Below are 12,018 nucleotides of genomic sequence, written 5' to 3'. Positions count from 1 at the left end.
TCTTCCAATTTGTATCATAAATTCATTTTTTTAATTTCGTGTCCCTTGTAATTTATTAAAGTACTATATTTTTTCTGTAGCTTTTTTCTTTCAATTTTAATATTAAATTATTGGATTTATTTTTTTAATGATTACCATCTTTTTTCATTGAAATATATTTTCTTGTGGGGTGCCTGGGTTGCTCAGTTGGTTAAGCATCTGACTTCAGCTCAGGTCATGATCTCAGGGTCCTGGGATGGAGCCCGCATCCAAGATCCCTGCTCAGCGGGGAGCCTGCTTCTCCCTCTCCCTCTGCCCCCCCCCCCCCCCCCCCCCGCTTTCTCTCTCTCTCTCAAATAAACGAAATCTTAAAAATATATATATTTTCTTATATCTTAATACTGATACCAAATTCACTTTTTCTATTATTTTATAAATCTTCAAATTAGTTACTGATTATTCCTGCTTATTAAGAGTAATATTTTTATATCCACACAAAAGAGTAAGAACTCTTAAGAAAATACACTTTTTTCTCATTTATTCAGTTAATTAAAATGAGCTCAAGTCTAGTAGCTGTTTAATTTGATGTATAATAATATTGTACATATTTTAATTAAAATAATAAACTGTGATTCTTTTTATGTATTGAAGGTTAGGAAAGAGAAAGCATTTTTTTTAGTATGGTCCCTTTCTAGAAATGCTCTGACTCCAGTTTTTAGGAGTTCAAATTAAGAAACCATTAAGAATTATTTGGGTGGCTATCCGTAGAGTACTTTGAAGTAATCTAGTCACCTTTTAAAACTTAAATGTATTTATTTTTATCTTAGTAGTAGCCAGTCTAATCTGGATGGCCTGTTGCTCTGCATCACTCATTCTTCTCATACTTTCCTATGTTCATCTCCCTGGGAGCTATGAAATAGCAATACTTAAATATGGAATCCCTCTGATCTTTGCCCATTTGGTGATTGATTTTTCTTTTTGGTGACCTAAGTCTTCTACTTTCACTGAGACTAGGTATGCATATTAAAGAATTTCCGCAGTCAGTAAATGAGCCTTATTTTGCATATTCCTCTTAAGAAACAATACACTTGGAAGGTCAGTAGTTGTGAAACTAGTAATTGCCTTTCATGATTCATTTTTATCTCCTAATTACAGTTGATTGGCTAGGAAAGCAACAAAGAATAAAGCTCTTAGTTTCAAATTGCTATAGATGGACATTTTATAGAAATCTGGAAACACTTTCAAAAGCCTTTTACATTTATATTGCCCAGTGCTGATAGTTTTTGAATGATTGAATCACAGACTCGCATTTCACCAACAGCTGTCATTCAACTTCCATTTAAATATTTTCTGTGTAAGGGTTCTTCATTTAGGGTTCGTGTAGATTAATTTCTGCAGTGGTGTGAACATCCTTGCTTAGCAGTTACTCCTCAAGTCATCTGATAGATCAGATAATGACACCTGTAGACAGCCTAACTGTAGATGCAGGGACAGCTTACAACAAAATCTTTTTTAGGCATTGGAAAATTTGTTACCCCTTTAAAAAAATATTTAAAGTGTTTAAAAATAGTTGACTGGAGATTCCAGCTCTGGTTTTTCTGGGTGTAGGTATCTGTTTTATGGGTTAATGTAGCTATTTAAAATGATATATGTGATTAATAATATGTCATTTTAAATTACCCTCTGTTCACTTCTATTTTAAGACATTTTAAAAATTAACAAATGTAAAAATATGTCCCCAGCTTTTAAATTATTTTACCAATAACTTACTAAATTATTTGTTTTAATCCTATCTTTTTTCTGTCATCACTTCTATTTCCTTTACCCTAATCAGTGTAAGCTTTCTAAGTTGATTTACCCTCCTGGACAAGTTCTTTTAACACCTCCTAGTACTTCTGCCTTAGGAATTTCTCAGATATCAAAAGTAGTATTTTAAAGTAATCAGGGTAGTTCCTTTCCTTACCCTGTTGTTGGAGTAGAGCGTCGAGTTCTTTGTAAATCCCTGCTGAGTATGATTGTGCATGTATTGAAAGATCTTTTTCATCTGGAGAATGCAATTTTTCTCATTAAATAGTTTAAGAAAAGTTTGATATATTCAAGCAACCATACATCCTTACATTAGGAATATAAATAGCTGCCTTTATAAATGGCATAACATAGGGTCATGTAAAAATATAACAGGGAGCCATACTATAGGACTGCAATTTAATTCTGGTGTTCGTAGAATGTGCTAAAGTTAGAGAGGTGAGCAGTTCTCTTGTAAAATATGATAGTATACTAGGGCCTCCTCCCTATTGGCCAATATTACTTGGTACTTTTTTTAAGGATACACATTTCATTTAGAATCAGCAAAGTTTTCCATCATTAAGTTTTATTTAAACATATATAATCTTGGCTTATTGGTAATTCTCAGTTGGTCTAAGAGAACATTTTTAGCTGCTGAAGCAATAGTTTATCAATATATAGATTAATTATAGTGTGATCTTTCATTTAAAAACCAACAGGTATCTTTTCCTTTCATAAATACATTTATATTTTGCTTTATTGATTTTTGCCTGCCTGCCTTCTCACCATCTGTCCACAGCCACTATATATGCCATTATATTTGTCACAGCTAGTGGAGAACACAAATGAGTTAAAGGAACTCACAGAGTAGTGGAGAACACAGATGACTAAATAAGTAATGACAGCAAATAGAAGCCATCAGTTGCCTAGAGGAAGGTTAGGGAGTTCTTCAGAAAAATTTTCATTTGAGTTTGAAGATGGTAGGTGAGAATGGGTGGGTGTTTAACCTTGCAGCAGGAGAGGAATGGTGAAGGGAAAGAGCACATACTTTTAAAAACTTGAATTTTTTTTTAAACCCATTGAAGAACTACGTCACAAAGTAGACAAATACCATATGATTTCACTCATATGTGGAATTTAAGAAACAAAACAGATGAACATAGAGGGGAAAAAAGAGAGAGGCAAACCCCTAAAACAGATTCTTGGCTATACAAAACAAACTGAGGGTTGCTGGAGGGGAGGTGGGTAGGTGGTTGGGTTAAATGCATGATGGCTATAAAAGAAGGCATGTGTTGTGATGAATCACTAAATCTTACACCTGAAACTAATATTACACTGTATGTTAACAAACTGGAATTTAAATGAAAACTTGGGGGAGTAGGGAAGGAAGTTAAATGAACCAAGTTCAAGAGAAAGATAACCCTTTCCTAGACAAGAAGAGACTGGTGGCTACTTGCATCCCTGGGAGCATTAACTGAGTCTGGAGACATAGGTGGTCTCTGTTGTGGATAAGGGATCTTTTATGGACCTTGAAGAAACCTGCTGAACTTTTAACAGCTACATGTGAGCTGCCATGACAGATTGGAGGATGGGATCCTCAAACACAGAGCTCGTTTCCTCCCATATGCCAAATCTCATCAGGACTTTTGCTGAATAAGCAGTGATAAAGAAAATTGGGACTGAGATAGAGAGACAAAGATCTTAAACTCTTGCAGTCCTTAGATCCCAACCTTGCTAGAGGAAAAGACCTGATTCCATCCTTAAGACATTTGAAACTAGAAGTGAACTGGAGCTAAATAAAGGGACAGCTCAGCTCCAACCCAGATACATTCCTAATTATATTGAAGAGATCTTCTTGTCACTCTAGCTGCTTGACAGAAGAAATGAAGTGCCTTCTCTGGGGGAAAATATTACCTACTTCAGTATTTATCTTTCTTTTGTACACAAGGTCTGGCAAAAACAAAAATATTGAGAAACAAAGAAAATGGAATCTATAATCAAGAGAAAAAAATAGTTGATATAAGCAAACAAACATGACCTAGATGTATGAATTAGCAGACAAGAACTTAAAACAACTATGTTAAAGAATTTAGAGGAAAAGATGGTCAAAATTGGTAAAAAGATGGAGAATTTCAGCAGAGAATTGGAACTCAAAAAAGAACCAAATGAAAGTTCTAGAACTGAAAGTAAAAGTTTATACCTTTTCTTATAGCCAACAGTGAGCCACTGAAACCTATTAGGTAGAGGGCAAATATCATGTTATTTACAAAATTAACCAGCAGAACATTATAATACCATAAATTATATCTTATTATAAGAAGTATCATCTTGAACTGAGTTTTGAAGGAAGGAAAGAGACTTGACATAAATTTGAGATTTTTAGGATAGAATAGATAGGCCTAGAAGGCTTATGCAGTAAGAGGTAGAGGGAAGAATCAGTTAAAGCTAGAATATATGCCTTTGGAAACTGTTGATGTCAGTGTTATATGAGAAAGAGAATAGGTCTATAAGTATCAGACTCAAGGAGGAAAATAATGAGTTCAGGTCTGGGTGTGGTTGGTTTGAAGTGGCTTTGGGACATCCACATGATGATATTGAATAAGCATTTATATGTAACTTGAATACTGTAGGTCTCAGATAATATATCTTAGTCAATTCTGAGATGCATGTTTTGTCACATTTTGACATCTCTGAAAACAGGTTGTGGCTTATAATTAATGGCTTCCCCAGATCCTTTTTGGACAGGAAATTTTGTGTATTAATTGGTAATTCATGTGTTGATTGCAGGAATAAACAGTTTCAGAAATATTTTCTTGCAAAACAAATGCTTTATGAGACCTAAAAAAGAGAAAATAGACACAAGTGATAGAAGGGGTTAAATACTAGTGTATATAGATTTGAAGATCTGTGAAGTTCTTTTCACATCTAAATGTGCTTTCCTCTTAATCTGCCGACAGGTACAACTGTAACTGCTTTAAGATTGTTTAAGAATCTACCCGTAAGAAAGCAGTTCTACTCAACTGCTAAAAAATGTAAAGATGAAATAAAAAAGGTCCAGGATCTCCTCATAAGCTATGGTATACTTAAACCTGACTTAAGGATTGTTTTTATACATAACAAGGTAAGCGTTATTATGCTTCTTTTTTTTTTTTTTTAAGGTTTTATTTATTTGTCAGAGAGAATCTGAGCAAGCAGGGGGAGTGGCAGGCAGAGGGAGAAGCAGGCCCCCGCTGAGCCAGGAGCACGATGTGGGACTTGATCCCAGGACTCTGGGATCATGACCCGAGCCGAAGGCAGACGCTTAACTGACTGAGCCACCCAGGCATTCCTATTATTATGCTTCCATAAGATTTTTTGGTATGTAATATTATAAATGTACTTTATCTAAATCAGATATGTACAGTCTTCTTGCAGACATTTGTCCACATTTCTTTAGTTTTATATTTATTATATAAAGATCTTTACTTTCTTATCTGATATCTAAATGAAATCTCATTGAACCTTTCATTTCTTAATTTCTGAGATCAGTGATTCTTCAAGTAGACATCCAAGAAACGTTTGAGTGCTTCCTAAATATGAAGATGAGTAAGACATGTTCTTTGAGGAGTTCACAATTTAGTGATGTTTTTCACTTTCTATTACAAACTGGTTTTTCTTTGGAAGAGTTTTTTTGTTTTTTTTTAAGGAAGCTCTACCTCATTTCTTCCCATTTTTCAAAGCGAGGCTGATTAAGAAATTCTTGTTGCTTAATGAATCTTGGTTGGAAAGAAAAGTTTATGTATTTTGTGATTATTCTGTTTTTCATAAAGTTCCACATGTGCACTTGAAATATTTAATGAGAGTAGGACCACACAGCAGAAATCTGGAAACCTCATGAGGAGTTGATAGTTAACATTTATTGAGGGTCTGTGCAATGCTACATCATATCGGGTCCATTAAACTCCTATAATCCACAGCAACAACTAAATGAGGTAGACGTATTAATTTACCATTGTTCTGTAAACTGAACTCAGAGAGGTTTAAAACTTTGTATCACACAGCTACTAAATTGTTGAGGTGGGATTGGAAACTTAACATGCCTAAAGAGTGCAGATTCTTTACACCCTACTGTCTTGTATTCCCATTTTAATACTATATTACATTTATAGTTCTGTTCCAGGTTTCAGAACACTTACAATAACTTTGTAAGTTAGGTAGCATTATCTCTATTTGTATGAGGAACCTGATGCTCAGAGTAATCAAAGAAATTGTTTTATATTTTACAGTAATTAATAGTACTGAAGTCAGAACCCTTTTTTCATCCAGTTTTCTTTCTACTCTATGTCTGTTTACTTGTTATTAAGATTCTGTATTAAGCCAAGCTCTGATAGAATATTTATGATCAAAATCCCTGATCAGCTTAAAAAATCAAAAAAGAAAGAAGAACATTAAGATTAGTCAGCCACCTGTTCCTGCTGCCATATAGCTCAACCACATGATACCTTGAGATCTCTTCCAGCTCTGCCATGCTATGATTCCTCAGGATGTTGATAGATGGAGCTCATCCTGCTAGTATAAATAACCCCAGGACCTCTTGATCCAAAGGACATTTAGCAATTAAAAGTTAAATGTACCCAGGTTAAAAAAAGATCAAGGACAGAAGAATCAGTGATCAGGAAGGGAAGACATATGGAAAAAGGTAAAATATGATGATAGGAACTACATATTTTTAAAAGAAAAGCAATTATAAAGAGAAAAGTTTTAAGCATGAGAAAGTAATACTAGATTAAACCAAGATTTCTGCTTCATGTAATGGAAATGAGTATTTAAAGTCAAATACTTAGTTTCTAAGTTTTGGGTAAGTTTATAATAAATTTTACCAACCACTATAAGATCATCAGTGTATGCATTATCTTCTGAGAATGGAAAGTAGTATTTTATGAAATGCTGCATTTTATTATTTTTGGAGGACAGCACATCTGAACTGATACTGAAGAAACACTAGTCCCTTGATGTCCTTCAGTAATTTCAGATGCAATTCAAATCCTAAAGAGTATGCTGAGTATTATACCATGAAAATAATGTAAGATTATCAAAAATCTTAAGTAAAATTAAGTATTAGCTATTATTACACAAGGAAATCAAGGACTGAATTAGAATAAGCAAACTGTTTTCAAGCTTTCTTAGTACTAATTATTGATCTACTTCTGTTTCTTAATAGTACTGTTCTGCCTCAAATGTTGAAATATATTGTTAAACCTCCCAGAATAGCAGTGGCATATGTCATAAATCTCTGAACACTGAGTCCTGCTGTGCTCTTAGCCTTTTTCTTTGAAACATGTTTATCATTCTTTAGTGCTTTTCTGAAGAATTTTTCCCTTTGCCTAAAATTTACACATGACGATATTGACATCTTTTTTTGAAGTTTTTTTCTTCTTTAGAAACAAACAATCATATTGCACATAATATGAGAAGTACTATTGCTATTTTGACATCTTGGATTAGATAGTGTTCCTTCTTTTTATGAAGGTTTAACCTGCCAAGACATTCTTTGAATACTGATAATATTGATGTTCTTGCCAGTATGGTTATGTTAGAAAGAGGTATTTTTCTTCTTTCATCACCATGTTCCTTGAAAGCATATTGAATAATGAGACAGCCAAAGGGAAATAATTTACAAGTGGATTCAGTGACTTTATTTAAAGTAGATATTATTTGGAGAAATTGCTAGAGCCATTCCTTAAAAAGCACTATAGTATTCAGCTTTTGTTGTAATAACTGAATTCCTGTGGGGTCCTGCTGTGTATATTTTCATTTATAAAGTAGTTATTTCCTAGAATTAAAAGTTTTTCTCAATGTGATAATGTCTGAAACTTATTTAGTATTCTAGCTCTTTCATATGTTCATGAATAGCTTTGTAGACAACTAGTTCAGAGCATTATGTTAAATTGTGATTTCACATAAGGGATACTTTCATACTTCATACTTGTTGATTTTTGTGAATATTTTCTTCTGCCTAAACTACTGTTCGTGGTTTTAAAAATTGTTTTAGATTGAATTTTGTCTTGATAATTAGAAGCCCACTGTATTACAAAAGCTGAATTGGATTATCACTGATACAGGGTTTTTACTGTTATAAGAGAGAAGTAATTTAAGGAGTGATTTCCCACCTACCTACCCCACCTCCATGTCACATGAGTGTTAAGGCTTATTGGGATCAGTTTATTTATTTTTGAGGTCTGGAAGAATGATGACACAGCTTCGAAAAGTTTACTATCTCTGGCATCAGTCACTCTGGGAAGAGGCAGGACCTTAGTAGGGAACAGAGACCCACGAAAGTGGCCTTGGAGATTTGGTAGTGAGTATAGTGGCTCTCTTTTGATATATAGTTCTCTGGGTCTCTAGGAGGGAGAGAGACTTTTTCTTTTTGAGAGAGACTCTTTTGAGGTGGTGGCTGGAGATTTGGGAGGAAGCAGGTGACCAAGAATGATAAAAAGGAACATGTTTATTTGATTATAAACTGAAAATAAAAAAGTGATGGCCTTTATTTTATTCTTTTTTGCATCTTTTAGCCTTTTACTCAAATATTGTTAAATGTCTCAGTTTTGTTTCAGCTGTGCCATATAAGGAATCAAGAAAAAGTCCACAGTTGGACCAGTGTTAAAGGGTTAACCCCCTCCCACATCCCAAGCAAGGTTGTGGAAGCAGTATAGTCAACAAGAAATTCCAGTTCAGGTCTGTGGTTCAAAGCCCTTTTCTTATGAAGAAATTATTCTTCCAGTTCCAACCTTGAAAGTTTGTGTGGGTTTTGTTTTGTTTTGTTCTGTTTTTTTAATTAACAAAGGTGGAGGTCCCTTCAAATAGAGTTTTAAGGTTAGCTTCAGGCTGATTATCAATCTTGACTGGTTGGTTGGTTGGGATTTGGGGGGGGGTTGCTACTTGCAAATTAATAATAACTAAATTTTTTAAATGGTTCTCATGTTTTCTTCTTTCTTATATTTATGTCTTTAATTTTCACCTAATTTCTGTGAACTATTATATAGAAAAGATGAGAGACCTATATAAGTCACATTTTACTATAGTTTATTTCTGATTTTGATGTTTATCCATACTGTTAAAGGAGTGTCTGAATTCTTCCCCATCCATCCCCAGCAAGAAGACATAGTTATTCTTCATCTTCTTCTGTAACATTATTTGCATATTTCTGTTATGTCATTTTTGCTTTGTTGGCAGTGATTTGCATCCTGTCTCCCCTTCTCAGTAGACTCTTGGGAAGAGCTGCATCTTACTAATATTCCCCTTAATACTCACAGCATAGCGCAGAGTAAAATACTAAATGAAATAGATGGTGCTAAACTCAAAATCAGATACATTTATAAAGCTCCAGGTTTTGAACACTCTGGCTTCTTTCGGACCTTCCTCATATTATGTAAAATTAATCCTTTTTTGAGGATTCATCCTTTTGGATTCTCCAATGACCTCATATTTTTACAGAGTATGTTCCCACTTGTATTGATATATACTATTCTAGTCTGTTTCTAGTCAGGAAATATATAAAGACTGCATGGATGGGACAGTGGGGGAAACAGTTGACAGGGACATAGTCTTTAAGGGCCATCAATTTAATATATTTTGTTTCCATTAACTTAGTTAAATGGAACTATGTATATAATCATTCCTTTACAGATCTCTAACCAAAGATATTTTATATATTTACTATTTATCGTAATATATTTCTCTACTTTAACACAGTAGATTTCTCTTCGAATCAGTAATTTCCAGAGAATTCTGCACAAATCTAGCTTTTTTGAGCCTAGGCCTGTAAAAGTTGATTTCTGAGGCCCTTTTCAACTCTAAAACTCTTTGATTTTTTTTTAAGATTTTATTTTTTAAGTAATCTGTACAAGCAGCTTAGGGCTCAAACTTACAACCCCAGACGAAGAGTTGCATGCTCTACCAACTGAGCCACCCAGGTGCCCCTAAAACTCTTTGATTTTAAGGAGCCCTTATATGTATCTTGAGCACTTCCGTTTCTTTCTGACAAAATTGCAGTTTCACATTTCTACCACTAGAAGTTCTAAAGAGGTGACTCATGTATCAAATCACAAAATAATAAGAATTTATACCTCCTAGATTCCTAGATCTTTACATCTGGAAAAGACAGCTGAAAATCTTTTTTTGTTCTGTCCCAAACCTTTTAGCAAGTAGAGTATTTTTTATTCTAATCCCTTCCCATTTTATCTTCATGTGATCCGGAGTTTTAGTGCATTGCCCAATAACTTAAATGTTTAATGTAGCGTAAGATGAGCTGAAGTTCAGATCTCTTAGACTTTATTGTAACGTTCATTCTCCTTTGCTGTAGCTTTTCCACAACTACTAAATACAGAGCTTTGAGTAGGTGCTATGGAATAATTATGTGATGGCCTGTGAAATAATTATGTGATAGGAGCTTACAGTATAAGTGAGGGAGATGTGAAAGTGTATGAACATTTAAACAGATGAAAAGAATAATGGAAACTTGTTGATTATTGAATGATATTGATAAATATCCCCCTCCCTCATCCCCTGGATAACTACCATTCCAATTTTTGGTTCTATGAATTTAATTATTTTAAATACCTCCTGTAGGGCGCCTGGGTTGGCTCAGATGGTTAAGTGTCTGCCTTCAGCTCAGGTCATGATCCCAGGGTCCTGGGATCGAGTCCCGCATCGGGCTCCCTGCCCCTTGGGGAGCCTGCTTCTCCCTCTTCCTCTCTCTCTCTCTCTCATGAACAAATAAATAAAATTTAAAAAAAGATGATATATGTAAAAAAATTTTTTTAAAAATAAAAATAAATAAATACCTCCTGTAAATGGAATCATGTAATATTTGTCTTTCTGTGACTGGCTTATTTTACTTGGCATAATATCCTTAAGATTCATCCATGTTGTCAAAAATTGTAGAATTTATTTTTTAAGGCTGAATCATATTCTGTCAAATGTATATGCTACATTTTCTTTAACAATTGATCCATCAGTGGACATTTAAGTTGTTCACACATCTTGAGTATTTTAAATAGTGCTGCAATGAACATGGGAGTGCTAGTATTAATATCTCTTTCAGAGTCTTTCAGTTCCTTTGAATAAATATTCTGGCATGAGGCTGGATTGCTAGATCATATGGTATTCTATTTTTAATATTTTGAGGTACCTCCATACTATTTTCAAGTATTTGCATTCCCATGAATACTATACAAGGGTTCCAGTTTCTCTACGTTTTCCCCAGTATTTGTCTTTTCTTTTTTTGCTAATAGCCATCCTTATAGGTATGAGGTGACTTTTAGTGTGGTTTTGTTATGCGTTTACCTGATGATTAGTGAAATTGAATGTTTTTTCACATATCTGTTAGCCATTTATATTCTTTGGAGAAATGTCTGTCAAGTTCTTAGCCCATTTTTTATTTGTGTTACTAGTGTTTTTAATAGTTTTCGGAATGCCTTATATACTTTGGAATTAACCATCAGATATATGCTTTGCACATGTTTTCTACCATCCCATGGGTTGGCTTTTCATTCTGTTGATAGCTTCCTTAGCTGTGCGGAAGCATTTTAGTTTGATGTAGTCCCTTTGTCTATTTTTCTTTTGTTGCTTGTGCTTTTGGTGTAATATCAAAGAAATCATTGCCAAAATCAGTGTCATGAAACTTTCCTCTTTTAGGAGTTTTACAATTTTAGATCTTGTATTTAAGTCTTTAATCCATTTTAAGTTGATTTCTGTGTATGATGTAAGATAAGGGTCCAATTTCATTCTTTTGTTTATGGATATCATTTTCCCAGCACTGTTGGTTGCAGAGACTCTTCTTTCCCCATTGTGTATTCTTGACACCCTTGTCAGACATCAGTTGACCATATATGCATGGATTTATTTCTGGGCTCTCTATTCTTTTCCATTGGCCTTTATATATATCTTTATGCCAGTACCATACTGTTTTTGCTTACTGTAACTTTGTAATATATTTTGAAACTAGGAAGTATGATGCCTCCAGTTCTGTTCTTTATCTCTGGATTGATTTGGCTATTTGTGGTCTAAAACTCCTTCCGTGAGTTTTAGAATTGTGTTTTTCTATTTCTGCAAAGAATGTCATTAGGATGTTTGGTTGGAATTGCATTGAATTTGTAGATCGCTTTGGGTAGTATGGACATCTTAATAATAATATTAAATCTTCTGATCTATGAACGCAGGATGCCTTCTCATTTGTCATCTTTGATTTCTTTCATCAGTGTTTTGTAGTTTTTA

The 12,018-nt window shown here is 34.1% G+C and overlaps 1 protein-coding gene across 7 annotated transcripts in view; it reads left to right on the top strand.

Annotated features, from left to right (window-relative positions):
• The window catches only part of PMS1 (PMS1 homolog 1, mismatch repair system component), a 76,719-nt gene that overhangs the window by 26,098 nt on the left and 38,603 nt on the right, over positions 1–12,018 (top strand). For all 7 annotated transcript variants that reach the window (XM_073881347.1, XM_073881325.1, XM_073881332.1 and 4 more), the window contains one exon: positions 4,722–4,885. In XM_073881347.1, the coding sequence (XP_073737448.1) occupies positions 4,722–4,885 (164 nt within the window). The remainder of the gene's footprint in view (positions 1–4,721; positions 4,886–12,018) is intronic.

The sequence above is a fragment of the Callorhinus ursinus genome, unplaced genomic scaffold (assembly GCF_003265705.2).
Source record: "Callorhinus ursinus isolate GAN/ISIS: 27379988/994484 unplaced genomic scaffold, GSC_fseal_2.0 scaffold2, whole genome shotgun sequence".
In the NCBI taxonomy this organism is placed as follows: Eukaryota; Metazoa; Chordata; class Mammalia; order Carnivora; family Otariidae; genus Callorhinus; species Callorhinus ursinus.
Note: the sequence above shows the minus strand (reverse complement) of the source record. Positions and strands in the feature narration are given on the sequence as shown.